The 15,993-nt window shown below is 34.7% G+C and overlaps 1 protein-coding gene across 1 annotated transcript in view; it reads right to left on the reverse strand.

Annotated features, from left to right (window-relative positions):
* Positions 1–15,993, reverse strand: part of LOC134842384 (sodium-coupled neutral amino acid transporter 7-like) — a 41,304-nt gene that overhangs the window by 5,268 nt on the left and 20,043 nt on the right. The window contains exon 2 of the mRNA XM_063858693.1: positions 2,242–2,401. Coding sequence (XP_063714763.1) covers positions 2,242–2,401 — 160 coding nt within the window. The remainder of the gene's footprint in view (positions 1–2,241; positions 2,402–15,993) is intronic.

The following is a 15,993-nucleotide window of genomic DNA, read 5'->3' on the forward strand; positions in this document are numbered from 1 at the left end:
TTAAGAAAAGACTTAAGCGGCGCGAATCAAGAAAAGACTGACGGCGCGACTTAAGAAAAGACATAAGCGGCGCGACTAAAAAAAAGACTTAAGCGGAGCGACTTAAGAAAAGACTTGCTTAAGCGGTGCGACTTAAGAAAAGACTGACGGCGCGACTTCAGAAAAGACGTAAGCGGCGCGACTCAAGAAAAGACTGACCGCGCGACTTAAGAAAGACTTAAGCGGCGCGACTAAAGAAAAAACGACGGCTCGACTTAAGAAAAGACTTAAGCGGCGCGACTCAAGAAAAGACTGACGGCGCGACTTAAGAAAAGACATAAGCGGCGCGACAAAAGAAAAAAAATGACGACGCGACTTAAGAAAAGACTTAAGCGGTGCGACTCAAGAAAAGACTGACGGCGCGACTTAAGAAAAGACATAAGCGGCGCTACAAAAGAAAAAAAAATGACGACGCGACTTAAGAAAAGACTTAAGCGGCGCGAATCAAGAAAAGACTGACGGCGCGACTTAAGAAAAGACATAAGCGGCGCGACTAAAGAAAAGACTTAAGCGGAGCGACTTAAGAAAAAACTCAAGCGGCGCGGATTAAGAAAAGACTTAAGCGGAGCGACTTAAGAAAAGACTTGCTTAAGCGGTGCGACTTTAGAAAAGACTTATGGCGCGACTTAAGAAAAGACTAATGGCGCGACTTAAGAAAAGACTGACGGTGCGACTTAAGAAAAAACTTAAGGGGCGCGAGTTAAGAAAAGACTTAAGCGGCACGACTTAAGAAAACACTTATGGCGCGACTTAAGAAAAGACTAACGGCGCGACTTAAGAAAAGACTGACGGTGCGACTTAAGAAAAAACTTAAACGGCGTGACTTAAGAAAAGACTTAAGCGGCACGACTTAAGAAAAGACTAATGGCACGACTTAAGAAAAGACTAATGGCGCGACTTAAGAAAAGACTGACGTTGCGACTTAAGAAAAAACTTAAACGGCGCGACTTAATACTAAGCTTAAGCGGCACGACTCAAGAAAAGACTGACGGCGCGACTTAAGAAAAGACATAAGCGGCACGACAAAAGAAACAAAATTACGGCGCGACTTAATAAAAGACTTAAGCGGCGCGACTAAAGAAAAGACTTAAGCGGAGCGACTTAAGAAAAGACTCGAGCGGCGCGGCTTAAGAAAAGACTTAAGCGGCGCGACTTAAGAAAAGACTTACTTAAGCGGTGCGACTTAAGAAAAGACTAAGCGGCGCGACTTAAGAAAAGACTTAAGAGGCGCGAGTTAAGAAAAGACTTAAGCGGCATGACTTAAGAAAAGACTTATGGCGCGACTTAAGAAAAGACTAATGACGCGACTTAAGAAAAGACTGACGGTGCGACTTAAGAAAAAACTTAAACGGCGCGACTTAAGAAAAGACTGACGGTGCGACTTAAGAAAAAACTTAAACGGCGTGACTTAAGAAAAGACTTAAGCGGCACGACTTAAGAAAAGACTAATGGCGCGACTTAAGAAAAGATTAATGGCGCGACTTAAGAAAAGACTGACTTTGCGACTTAAGAAAAAACTTAAACGGCGAGACTTAAGAAAAGACTGACGGTGCGACTTAAGAAAAAACTTAAACGGCGTGACTTAAGAAAAGACTTAAGCGGCACGACTTAAGAAAAGACTGACGGCGCGACTTAAGAAAAGACTGATGGCGCGACTTAAGTACGCGGCGACTGCAAAATTCAGTCTGAAAACGGTATGCGGCGCGACTTACAAAAAATTTTCGTAAGTTGCGGACCTAGACCCGGGTAACAAAAATTGCAAAACGCAATTGATGCGCTTGCCCAACATGTTTGATCCAATTGTCCAATTGGAAAAAACCATATAGATATTAATTCAAGGCATATCAGCAAGCAGTTCTCGAAAAACACGGAGCTTCTCGTGCTATTTGGTTTCCTGGCTTAGACAAAAAAACGGCCTTAATTACAACCAAAAAATTTTCTAGTAATCAATTCTGTTAGAAGTAACGGGCCGATATAATTTTTAATGCCTCTCTTTAAATCATTGCCCGGCAAGAGGAATCCAAAACAAAGAAAAACTTGGTTGAAAACTGAGAAAATCATTCCACAACAGTCTAATTTTCTTTTGACTGTTTTGACGGGTTCCAGTGTCCAGAACCAGAAAATCATTGACTCTCACTGGTGCTAAATTCTCCATCAAATATTTGCTTTCTGTGGAATCCGCAAGAATTTGTTTGAGCTAACAATAAGTATGGGTATGCTGGCCATGAGTCCCCCTGAACTGGCAAATGCCTCTGGGAAGTTGAGAGTGCCCACTCCCAGTGCCGCATTGGTGATGATGAATATAGCCGTGAAGGAGGAGATTGACGAGGGCGCTGTTGTACGCCGCTCATCAGGAGTGGCCCTAATTGAAAGCAAAACACAAAATAATTTAAATTACACTTATGCTGAAAAAATAACTTTTGAACTCTGAATGATTTCAGATTTTTCTGATAAAGGGTGCGGGTTTATGAGGACGGTAAAAATTTTCACTAGCAAGGGCGGATCTAAGATTTTCTCAGATGCAGGGGGCGAATTTTCAAAACGTTTTCGAAAGTTTTGATGACCTTTTTTTGATTTTCCGAGCTCTCCTAAAGCACCATGGCTACTTTATTTGGACAAAAACTTTCTGCGCCGCCCATTGGACAGATTTTTAAAAGAAAAGGACAAAAATGACCGTTTTTGGACACTTTTTGGAAGGCTTTGAAAATTGCGTTTTTACGGCGCGCGCTCCCCCCAAAATTAGTTTATACTGGAGCCTAAGGCGCGCCTTTAGAATATTTTTAGGGTCAGTCGGCCGAGAATGGATTTCGTAAAATAGTAACAAAGGGATCCTTTGGATGGTGAAGGGGTCGAATCCCTAAAATGAAAGCGTTCCATAATTCATAAGTAGAAACTCCAAAAAGCGCTTTTAGCACCCCCCCCCGGGCCACCACACACGCATCGTTTTCATGGTGTAACGTCCATTTTTACAAGGTAAGTATTGTAACTAAATATGTTTAGAAGAGCGTAATATATTCACATGCCAATTTTTTGGCCACAATCGGACATTGTGTTATGAAGTTTAAATCATAAGAACTCGCATATGGGAACTGTAATTAATTTTCCTTATTGAACAAAGTTAGAGTCAAGCATCAGTCTTTCCCTTCATTATGAACTTTTTCCATTATAGGTTCTTGAACTAATTCAAATATCAAAAAGAATTGTTAATAACTTGCTATTGTTGTTTCGACTAACCATGTTACGACTTACAAAGAAAAAATAAGATGGATTAGTCTTCCTTGATATGTTCTTTCTTCAGAAGATTTTCGACTTTTTAAACATTTTTTTTCACGAGGTTTTGTATACCATCTACAAAATTAGTGGTGCCGAAACTACAGCTATTTTTATCAGCAATTTTTTTCTGCAAAATACTGACAGTTTGAGGTTCATCGCACTAGAGAAATTAACGCATTTTTGAATAAAGTGATAGAATATATTTGTGCTTCGTGTGCGTAACTTTTTCAAAATTTTTGAGGGCATTTTTTGTATCATCCAAAAGTTATTGTTCATAAGGAAAGTAACGGAATATTTGTGCTCGGGGTGGCTTTTTTTTCTTCGGACAACTTTTGACTTTTTAACTGGCCATTTTTGACGGAATTTTCACATCATTCAAAAGATATAAGATATGGTTGTCCTGAGCTTAAATGTGAAAAGATGTTTCACCTGTGATCGTTTTTCGTAAAGTTATCGGATTTAAAGATTGCCCTCTTGCTCCTAATATTATGTGATTCGACGCTATATGCATCACCTTTGAGTTATGACCTTTGGCCTGCACTCATAGAGTAATTTCAGATAGGGTACACCGTCTGTTCGTCATGCTATCTTATTTTCGGCCGTATAGATTTTTGTAACTTCTTAGTCTAAAACCAATCTTAATCTTACTCTTATATCTCCTAGTCTCAATAGATCTAGTGTATACGGGTTTTCGCGAGTTAGTTCTTGGAGTTTCTCCAGAAGAAGAACAACTATATTCAAAGATTTATTCAAATTGTTCTGCTGCTGGAACGACAAGTAGTTTCAGCACTTACAAATATGTGACAATGGTAGAGATGGAACATGATTGGTTAGTTAGTAATATTTTATAGTGATAGTTTTATCAGTAATATAATTGGTTTATAAATAATAGTTCAGAACTGGTTCCACCCATCCGGGGTTTAGAGAGTTTTTGGTTTTCAATTGGTTATTGTAGTGGAGGACATGTGATGTAGTTTTCTTTAGAAGTTGTGAGCACTGACTTCTTGGAGAGAGGAAAGATGTAGATGTTTGTGTAGATGGAAGTAGACTGTTTTGTTCGTGTTTCAAGATAGGTCTCGTTGATCGTGGGTAGTCTAGGGTGATTGTTTCAAGACTTCTGGTCGATGCAATGATGTATCGATTTCCTTAAGTTTGAGCGAGACTACGTGCTGGGTGAAGTTTGACTTTTCCGTGTAAAGTGCCAAGTGTCTAGGATCGGTATGTGTGATCAACATCGAATTGGCCATTGGTCTGGTTCAATGGGTTTCATTCGCTGCGATGTTGAGTCCATACCTGAAATCCTTTGAGGGTAGTGACTTTGGCAGCAAACCAAATAGATTTGCCATTCCAGAGTTGGAATGTATTCAAGTTGTTATCTCCTTGGCTGCTTGTTCCTTGGGCTCTAAGAAATCTTTACAGTCTGCATTTATAAAATTACTTCTTGTTAGTTAAGTTTTAGTCTTAATTGTTATCGTAAAAGCGTTTTTTATTTTAGTTTGATTATTTTTAAAGAGTTGCTCACACTGGAGCAACTCTCAGCAAAAATAGAGGGTGGTCAGAAAGCGTAGTTATTGCGCAGTGGGTTAGGCCGGCAAAAGAGCAAGCTCATTACGTCCCTCTGGTTGGTGAGGCCAGGAGTGGGCTATATATTATGATCTCTTTGTGCAAAGTCTCTTTATACGTTCAACCTTTTGTTACATTTTCATTACGTGTTTATATCTTTTTTGTTTTGGTTGTGTTCTTTTCTCAACAGTAGAATTTTTAGTTTTGGGTTGTCTTCCGACTTTTTTGTGTTTTATGTGGTTTTAATAAAACTTGAAAGTGGTAGGTAATCAAAAAAGCAATTTATCCAGTTTTAATCTGGGTTTAATCCGGTTTGGGTACCGTGGGATTTTTTTTAGTCATGCTATTAGATTGTGTTTTTGTGGCATTAGTAAGCTGCGTTGGTTAGTTCAGCTTGCCATATAATTTTTTCCAACCGGGCTAAATGAAAGTTTTAAACATGTGAAAACAAGTTAGAGTTGTTATCAGTGAAAACTAAAACTCGAAATTCATTATTTAAACAATTCTTCGTGGGCGAGCGGTGCGATTGTGGCCAGAGTATGAGGTTTATGGGCAAGCGAACAATTCATATTTATAAAAGAAGCGTCTTCTAAAATTGTTAGTTGTTTTTCAATTTTTTTTTGCAATTTTTTATCAACTTAATACACAGAAAAATTAATTTACTGCTGTGAGGGTTTTATTTTTAAAATTACGGCTGCTTAAAGCGAAATTTGAATGCTTTAATTAAATACTATAACTGTTAAAATGAATTTGAAAAGTGTTTAAAAAGATTTTACATTTTTTGATTCATTTTTTTTTGTTTTAATTGATTGAGTGGTGAAAACTAAAAAAGAAAAATGAGACATTTATAAAGAATGGTTAGTAGTGTTTGTAATTTATTGCTTCAATTATCGAATTTTTTATACAAAGGGTCGTCGTCGGCAAAAAATCATTTGGAAATTTAATGTGAATTGTGTCGGATGATGTGAGAAATACATATTGGGATTTTATGAAAAATTTTTCAGTTAGTTGGGGTTTAGTGTTTTCCTCTTCTTCTAAGATTGTATCTCCAATATAAGGTGCAATAGCTTATTCATAGTGGTTAATTGAGAAGAGGTTTGCTTTCTGTGCAAGAAACCTGTTTAATACTTGCGTTAGTCTCATGGTCGTTGTTTGTTTTTCATGCAGTGCTGTGGTTAGGTGGTGTAGTTGAGTTTGACATATTTCTTGGTGTTCTGGGTTATTGTAAAAAGGAAGTGCTTATGGGTTAAGGAAGTTGTAGTATGGTGTCCATGAGAGTGTGCCAACTTGGCTATATTCGTCAACGTAAGGTCGTTGGTCGTTGTAAGTGGTCTGATAGTAAGAATTCTGGAATTCGCCTGTGGTGTCAATATCGGAATTATTAAATTGTTAGACGGTATAAAAAATTGTGTTTGTGGAATCATCATCAGAATCCATCGGTGGTGAATTATTAGTGAATGATGGTAAGGGAGAGGAAATGAGGTCAGGGATTGATATGTTAGGAGAGTGACCTTGGAGATTGGATGGGTAAGAAAGGAAACGGTTGAGGGATCCAATCTAGCGGCTCATCGTGGGCTAAAAAGATGGTTGTTCTGAGAACGGAAATTAGTGGTGTGTGACTGTTCCACGATTTGCTCGTATATGACTTCTACATTTGGTTGATGGGCTACTATATGAGTAACTGGGCTTTGTGGAGAGCTATGACTTGTAGAGATTAGCTCTGTTATTGCTGTATTTCTATAATTTCGTGGTACAAAAGATACCAGATGGTTATTATGTAAATTGTGTAATTGTGGTGCAGTAGATGTTGTTCTTCTGTTTTCTTGTGGAGTATCGTATGCATTTGGTGTGGTTGATAGTTTTTTTTTGTATTCGTTTATTTGAGCGTCTAAAAGAACTTTTTTAAATCAGCTTGAAAATATACCGAAAATTCCTGCGAATAAGATGCGTGCTACACTTCCTTGTTTGTTTACTTGTGTGTGTATATTGCGCATGTGTTAAAGACTCCTTTCAATAATGAGAAGAAAATCCAAAAAAGTTCAACCTAGCCTAGAGGATAGTAAATCTTTCTAAGATGCAATAGGGCAATCCTAGAAAGGTGAAAACTTCGTTTTTGAGGTTTACGAAACTTAAAAAAATTATAGTTGATATGTCTTGCGGACGGTACTTTTCACCGTTTAAATGAGTGTAATCTGTATATCTTTAAAGTATCCTCTGTAGTCTTGTGCATAGATGTCTGAAAGTCCTGGAAATAGTATGTTTCCTTCATAATCAATGAAATTTGATCTATTGCATAATAATAAATATCCTGCATAAGGTATTTTCAGTATTGCGAGTGCAAGATTTTGTAAAAGTTGTGTTCGTTCGATTTCACATAAGGGGTGAAGTGTTTCTAATTTTGATAGTGACTTTCCTTGAAAAATTCTGCTTTTTATGTAATCCAATTTCATTTTAAGTGGATGTCATAGTGAATTGCACCGACGTAAGAGTTGTTCCTGAGTGATAATTCTTGTAGACGTGTGCTGCTTTTGTCCTTCAACCAGTATTTCCTTTGTTTTTCAAAAAGTTACTGCTATGTATCAATTTCCGTCATTATTAGAAGTATGGTACGTTGGATTTGTTTTCATTGCTACTTTTCCTGTTGAAACCTTTTTCGTATTTGACAAGAACTTCTGAACATTGTCCTTTGTACAGTGGAGTTGTATATTTGCAGGCGAGTTCTGTTTCGGGATAGATTTGAAAGCCTGTTGATTTGTTTTTTGTTCCTTGATATTGTTATAACGATTTCTGTTTTGTTTGGTTTTATCAGGGTTTACTTTATCATAAGAGATTGATTCAATGAAGTATTTTTATTGAAATTTCATCATTCTTCCGTGATTGTATGCAACTTGAAATGTGCTACATGTGTCTTCAGGGAACCAAACAAAGTTGCTTGTATTCTTGTTGTTGGATCGCAATAACCTTGGTCATTTTTGCAAGGTAAGCGTATAACTTGATAAATTACGGTGTCGTCTTTTAATTCTCGTGTTAGTTGTACTTTTTCTAACTGAATATTCCAATCAAAAATTAATTTTTCTTGATGTCCTTTCGTTTTTGTGTCTGCTTTACAATTAGAGGGGTTGTTCATTCCAATTTTTGTCATGGAGTTCATAAGTTATTCGTCCATGTGCACCGTGGAACGGGTAAATATCTCCTAATCATAAATAACCGTGGTATCTTTCAAGTTCTGCTGGATTTGCAGAGTCTGAAAAAATTTGCAGAGTCTTTTCATTTGTGTTTTTTTGTAGTTAAATTTAATCGTTGGAGCTCCTAATCATAAATAACCGTGGTATCTTTCAAGTTCTGCTGGATTTGCAGAGTCTGAAAAAATTTGCAGAGTCTTTTCATTTGTGTTTTTTTGTAGTTAAATTTAATCGTTGGAGCTCGTTTTTACAATCCTCAGGGTTAAGATGTAAAAGTCTTTGTATTTTACATTGATAGAAAGATTCGTATTCGAGTCTGGTTTTGTTTCAATTTGAGACTTGAGAACAATGTACTTTTTCTTCTGAAAATGTTGCTGTGAATTTATATCCTGTCAAACTTGTAGCTCGGGTTTTTTAATAAAGTGTCGCTACTATTTTGGTTGTTTCTATTTCTTGTGGTTCGGATTCGGTTTTAGTTAATTGGTTTATGGCGTATTTATGTGGTGTTTTTTGTTCATTTTCTTCACAGTCATAGTGTGTAACTAGCAAATCCTGTGGTTCTTTTCGAGGGGAAAGATTTTTGTGGAATGTTAGTTCTGAAAGAACAAGGGGAGAGAGGGTTTGTAGGAAAAAGATTTTTGAAAGATACATTTGTAGGATAGTACCGAATATGGGTTATAGAATGTTATGTATCCAAGTATCTTTTTTGTATACGTATCGTAATTATAGATAAGTTCGGTTGTGATAAATGGGGCAGGTAGGTGAAGATTGAGATGTCATATTTGGTGGAGCTAGGGGGGAGGGTGATGTACTAATTTATTTAATTTTACTGTTATTTCAAGTTTAACTGTTAAATTGTCTTGTGTAAGGATCTGTATGTTGTGATCCTGTATGTCTTTGTGAATATCGTGTCTGTATTGTAACCTGTTGTAGTTTATGTACCCAATTATAAAGTCTTATGCTATCAAGATATTGACCAAACAAAGGAGGAGGTGCTACGAATGTATTCTAATCTAATCGTTGAGGTATATTTTCGGTTAACAGCTCTCTATAACTATCATTCAATTTTGTAGGTAAATTTAGTGGAAATATTGTTGTCGGAGTTTGACTTATTTTTGAAGTGGTTGAAGGTAGTGATAAGGTTTCTGGTAGTGACAAAGACGTAGTGGTTGAGATATCTATAGGGTCGTTCACCAAGTTTGGTTCACCTTGACTGAAAGCTTGTGTCATCCAATGTGGGAGACGTTGTGTTGAAATTGGGGGGTTGAAGGGATTTTCACGAATTTGTTCGGATGTGGGGTTGATCCTGAATAATCCAATGGTATGTTCGGAGTGTTTTGTAGTGAAATCGTTTGTAATGGTGGAGGGGTATTCAGAAGTGTATAATTGGAAAGCTTCTGAGGGTTTGAGGTTTTTGATGAGGGTATATTAAATTGAACTCTGGGAGTTGAAAAATTTCTATTACCTCTTGGATGTATGATTTGTCTATCTATTGTAGTGGTTTGATTTTGGTTTTGACTAGGGTGTCTTGTTCTATTAAGATCTTGTAGAGAGAAGGATAGATTTTGTATGTTGGTTCGTAATGGGGTTTGCTTAGAGGTGCTGATACTAATGCATATTTTTCTTCAAATGTATATGAATTTTTTTAAATGAAATTCGTGTTGATGATTGGGGTTGATTTGTCAGACTAGACGTTAGTTTCGTTGGAGATTCCTGGGATGTCGTAATCGGTGGGGACTGTTGTGTTGGTTGTTGATTAGCAAATTTAAAAAATTTTGTTCGATTTTTTTAAATGATTATAATATTTTTCTATGAAAATGGTTAAAAGTATTGTTGATTTTAAAAGTATTGTTGTAAAGTAAAGGAGATTTTTGCCTTTTTATACAATTACATTTGTCGAAATTAGAGAGACTAGAAAGGTGACAAATATCACTAGCAGAAGAAAGATGTCTTTCTTGTTGAATGAATGTCTTAACATTTAGATAGTTGGTGAAATATCGTACCTGAGGAGGTGGTCAAAAAATTTTGCGAAGTTGAGATAGGCTTTCCGGAGGGAACGAAAAATTGCGAAAAAAATTGCAAACAATATCGAGGAGTAGGAGGAAGATTTCAATGGTGTCTATAAAAACAAATTTACTACTTTGAAAAAAGATTGATAGAAAAAAAAAGTTTTGAAATTATTATTTTGAGGAGCCAAACTGAGTGAGAGAGAAGCATTTGAGAAATGATTCGTCTTTCCGAACTATTTTTTATTTTCAAGGTAAGACTAGAGTGTGGTCGGACTTTTTTTGATTTTTGACAAGTGGGTTGGTTATAAGCAGTTGTTGGTGAGGGGAAGTCTGAGGGTCTAGGAATGAGCTTTCTAGTTTTGTTTTTATTTTTTGGATGATCGGGGATATCCAGGAAATATTTATAGTTTAGGCTAAATGATCATGTCTTATTTTTACTTTAGGCTAATTAATATTCTTCCTTGAGGGAAATTTGAAGTGTAAGTTGAGACAATATTGATATTGGTGATCTTTGTACTTGTTGATAGGGGAGGTTTATAACATTCAGCTTTTGTTTATTTCAGTTGTCAAACATGAGCGTGTTGCTTATTTTTGACCTGGAGTTCTTGAAGTTATATTTTACATAGATGTTTGAAGTTTTTAAAGTGTCGGCTAAAGAAGTGGTGTCAGAATGGGGTGATGTTTAAAAAGTTTCTGATTGGCTAAAGTTTAACTAGTTTTTCAAGAGGGTCAGCATGAATTATAGAAAAGAGAAGAAAAGTTTGTTACTTTTCCAAATATTTAAAATGATTAGTTAATTAGAAAGGGGTTTTCGAAATTCAACTTTCTTTAATACTTTAGATTGTGGAATGGAGGCTTTGTGATCTTTCTGTGGTTGACTTCTGAGTCATGATAATTTTTTTTCTTCTGGTTTTCGATTTTTCGTTTGTTTTTGAGGTATTTGTTTACTACTACTAATTTCTTGAAATTTTTTTTGGTATTTTTAACTTCTTTATTTTTGTTTCTAATAATTGTATTGAAAAAATTGTGTCATGTGTTTGTTCGTTATTATCGTCTAAGCTGTAAAGGAGTATAATCGTGTTAGTTCGAGAAGAGAGTGTTCTTTCGGAAAATATGGTGAAAGAGTGTTTCTGTGTTGAACTATTTCCTTTTTATTTGAATCAATAAGTTTATGTGTTACATCAGTGAGTTTGGGAAAATAATCTCAAATGATCCTTTTCCGATTGGTTGTAACCTTTTGGATACTTTTTTTGTGATACAAAATTTGGTATTAAGACATACGTTCCGATTTTTAGGTTTCCTATCTGCCGTGAAGCGTGATTTAATTCGTGATTAAAATCTCTGTTTAAAATCCGTTCATGTGTGCCGAAAGCTAATTTTAAGATTTGTGGGTAATGAAAATGATCTTCATCCTGCGTGTGTAACGGTAAATTATATTAAATTAATTTTTTTTAGTAGGTTGGCAATGCTCTTTGGTGTGTTTTGAGGAATTTGCTGTGAACATTATTGGTTTCTGTGGTTTTTGATTGAAAACTATTTCACAAGGTGATAGTCCTAGGTTTGTTGTTATCTGTGAATTATGCATTTTTCCAAATATTTTTTTTTGTTTAAGGACTGTTGACCATTCGGTTTGATTTGTATCATTTCCATTTATGATATATCTGAGGTACTCTTGTTGTGAACGGTTCATACCTTCGACTGCACCATTAGTCCATCGGGCATGAGACTTCCGTGGTTTATATTTATTATTGTAGGAAGGGCTGATCTGATGATTTCATTAGTATGAATTCAGTCCCATTTACGGTGACATGGATTTCTGGTAATCCAATTTTTGCAATACAGTGTTCGTGAATTGAAGTATATGCATAATAAGCATTAAAATGAGGTACTGGGTTGAGTGCTACATTGTGTGTAAAGACGTCAACTATAACCATTTTTTATGAGTTTCCTCCTGAAGAGGGTGATATCGGTCCTTTTGTATCAAATGAGATTCAGTGATTGAAATATAAACTTTGTGCTTTAAAGTCTTGTTTTACTGCTATTTGTTTCTGATGTGGGTATGGTTTATTTAACTGGCATGTTATGCAGTCGTTACATAATATTTTATTCCAAAATAAAAATTTAGTTAACTTTTGTGTATGTTTTTCTTCTGATCCTGAATGACCTTCTGCATGTACGAAATGTGAAATGTGAAATACTAGGAGTATCAGACTTAGTGGTAAGCAAAGTTTTTTTAGTTCGGATAATTGATATTTCAAAAAATCAGTGTTTTCGTTTATGGATGTGTTTTTAAAACTTCTGAATTATCTAAGGAGTGTTTTGTTTTCTAGAATTGTAATATCTGCTTTTACGGGTTTGTTTTAAATTTGTGCCAAGATTTAAGTTGTCCAATGACTGGCTTAAGGTTCTGATATTTTTGTAATAGTTGCAGTGTCTTTTTTTCTGTGACTGGTAGGACAATATTTTCATTTTATGATTTTGAAAGAGGTATATTGTCCTGAGGGTCATGTAGAATAAAAACTTGATTTGTTGTGTATTTTGAGTGCATATCTGATGGTCTTGATAAAATTATGTTATCGGTTAAGCTTTCTTTTACTACTAAGGGGAATAAGTCTGTCCTACACATTTTTCGTTTAAGTGGTTTTCGTTGTGTTTTGTTTTTGATCGATGATGAATATGGTTTAGGTTTAAATGTAGAGTCTTCTAACAAGTCTACTTCGTAGTGATTTTTTTGGCAATCTATATATAATGGAGAATCATGTGAATTGTTTTTGCATTATCAAATTCGGTTTTTACTGCATATTTGCACTATAATTGTGGTGATGTTTCATCTTTTGCAAGAAAAGACTTCATATATTGTAGTATTTCTACTGTATATTGTAGTATTTCTACTGTTGTATTTTTTGTTAATAATTCAGGTGGTGTGATTCAGAGAGTGTCTGGCAACGCGAGATTTTTTCCTGCAAGGCAAACCAAGTGGGATTTTTATTAGAATTTTTTGAAGTCTATAAACTCTATGGTTTGTATTTGACTTTTGTGTAAGCAAAAAAATTATAGGTTTATGATATGAAAAGAGAACTCATGGATGATTTGATCCAAGTATTAAAAAATCATATTCTAGGCGATTATATATTATAGCTGTGTATTCTCTCATAGGTGTAGCGAATCTAAGTTCAGCTTATGTAAATAGTCTTGAATTTGCTGAAATACGATTTATTTTGTTTGTTCCATTGTGTGATTGTAATACTGCTGCGCCGATTCCAAAATTGGAGGCGACGCACACAGCATAAAATGGTTGGCCTGGATCTGGGATAGTATTTGATATTTTTTCAGTGAGAAGTATTTTTTTTCTTCAAATCTTTCTTGGATTTTCTTTTTATTTGATGGAAATTGAAGTTTTATGATTGCGTCTTTGCGAAATTTTAATGGAGTAATTGTATTTCCTTCAGTAATATGTCCTAGGAATTTTACACTGTTAATAAAAAAAATGTGACATGTCTGGGGCTGCTTTCATGTTTTCTGAAAGTAGTAGTTGGTGGTATTTATCCAATACTTTAAACAATTTTCATTTTAATTGTGATTGCAGAAAAACATCGTCCTAATCTGTTACGAGTTTTTTTACTGAGAATAAGTGGTCAAAAAATTTTATTCAAAAAAAACCTCCAAATGCTCATTGTGTTAAGCGTCGTGATTGTTCATCTAAGGGCATTTGATTATATGCGCTGTTCAAGTCAGCTATTGTAAAATATTGTCAACTTATTTTTGTGAGATATACTTGAAATGGTTCTATGGGACATTTACAATTAGACTCATCAATAAGTGAAATGAGGTATCTAGCTTCTAGAACGAGTTTTTATCATTCTCCTTTAGCGAGAATAATAACGCCCTTTATGGATGTGTTTCCACCTCGTTATTCTTCTTTATTAACTAGAGAATTGATTTCGTATTGTTCTAATATATCTAGTAATCCATTGACTTTATTTTGTAAATGAATTGGAACCTTACTTGCGAGTTGTTTTCTGAAAACTGCTTCAGGTCTTAGAGGTAGATGTAGTGATGAATTTACTTTTCAAACATCAGATTTAGAGGTAGTAAGAACCATTGGGTATTTAATTAGTAGTTCTGTTAGTTGCTCAAATTCTAGTTCTGTAGTTTGAGAGTGTTGAAAGTTGAACATTAAAAGAAATTTTTGTTGTTCAGTGATATTTTTTTATATCTGAAGTGTTGGTTTAAAATAAGGTCTTTTATTTGTAATTTAGTTTGTTTTCCATTTTGGAAAATTTTTCAATGAAAATTTTTTTGAAAGTTCTTCATTGAGAATTGTTGATTGGCAAGTATGTAATAAATTCAAGATGTTATTTCCTCTATAGGCTGCTTCTACTGTGGGAGAAATTGTTGCATTGGTTCCACAATATCCTAAAAGTCCTAGAGGTAACGTTATTTTATCTGAGGAATTATTGTATACGTGCAAAGAAACTATATCTGACTTTGGATTTTTTGTGTATTTAGTTGATGAGATCGTTACTCTGAAAAATTTATGAATTGGTTTGACTTCAAGGTCTGACATATATAGTGGTTGTTTGTTTTGTTTCATGTTGTATTGATGGACTTGACTTATTGAGAAGTTATATACAAATCCTGCTGATGGTTTCAAATTTTTTCGTTTTTGGTTGTATATAGGGTAAAATTTGAAAAAAAAATGGAGGTTGTTTATTTACTCTTTGAAAGAATGTGAGTGATGTGTTTTTCATTTTTCGCCGTTTATGTGTAATTTGCTATTTACGATATTATTAATGAGGATATATTCAGTAATAAATGGCATTCCAATGATATTGTGTTTTATGTCTGTGATTTGAAATGTTTGTTTGAAAGATTTAGTTAAGAGTTTATTTTGTTTCATTGTTCGAGTGGAAACAAGGAGTAGTTGAATTTTTCCAAAATTTGCATATTTGATCTTTAAGCTGTATCTAATCTGCTCGAGGTCTTCTAAGGTAAAAATTTTGGATGTAATGTTTGTATTTCATTCCATGTGGGAACATTTATAATATTTGATTCTAAGTCTATTAAAAAATCAATTTCGAGGTCTGGTGATTGAAAATCTTTGCTTTTTTGACTTTTTGGTAGAAGTGGGGTTGTCCAATTTTTTTCTTAAGGTAGTTGTGCTTTACTTGCTGTGTTTTGGTGTTTATTGTTCGTACTTAAACTTCCTTCAAGTTCTTGTTCGGTATAGTCTGTTATGTTTTGTGTTTTATCTAATTTTTCAAAATTATTTAAAAAATTTTTAATTCTATAGAACTTCGATTCAATTGGTGTTTCATATTCAATTTCAATCTGAAGCATGTTTGGGGGAAGCGTATGTTCTGTTTCGCTCTCATCATCTGTGGATTCACAATTTACGTGATTTAGTTGTAATTCTGAATTTTCTGTGTTCTAAATACCGGAAAGGTCCGATTTAGTTTCTTCAGTTGCTTGTACCTGGTTGATGTCTCTTTGATGTTTAGATGTTTTTCATAAATAGTTTTGTTGTGAATTTTGATATTGTGTATTACTCCTATGTGGTGACTGTGAATAAATTTTTGTCGAATTGAAAAGATAAAATTTTGGTTCTTGGAATTGTCACGTGATCTATTGTGATAATTATTTTAGTTTGATCTGTTGTTTGAACAGTTTCGTGATCTATTATCTTAGTTTTGTCCTTTGCTTTTGTTTGATTAATTCCAATTCCGTTTATACGAGGAATTTCTGGAATGGTCAAAGAACAGTATCTATTTCGAGAATTTGAATATCAATAATTTCTATTATGATTTGAGTAGTTACTTCTGTTTGAGTTTGATCTAGAATAATTATTTCGATTTTAGTTGTTTTGACTGCTTGATCGACAAATCTGTTTTGTGAGAAATTTCGTGAAATCTTCGATCTGGAGATGT

Source organism: Symsagittifera roscoffensis, chromosome 3, assembly GCF_963678635.1.
Source record: "Symsagittifera roscoffensis chromosome 3, txSymRosc1.1, whole genome shotgun sequence".
In the NCBI taxonomy this organism is placed as follows: domain Eukaryota; kingdom Metazoa; phylum Xenacoelomorpha; order Acoela; family Convolutidae; genus Symsagittifera; species Symsagittifera roscoffensis.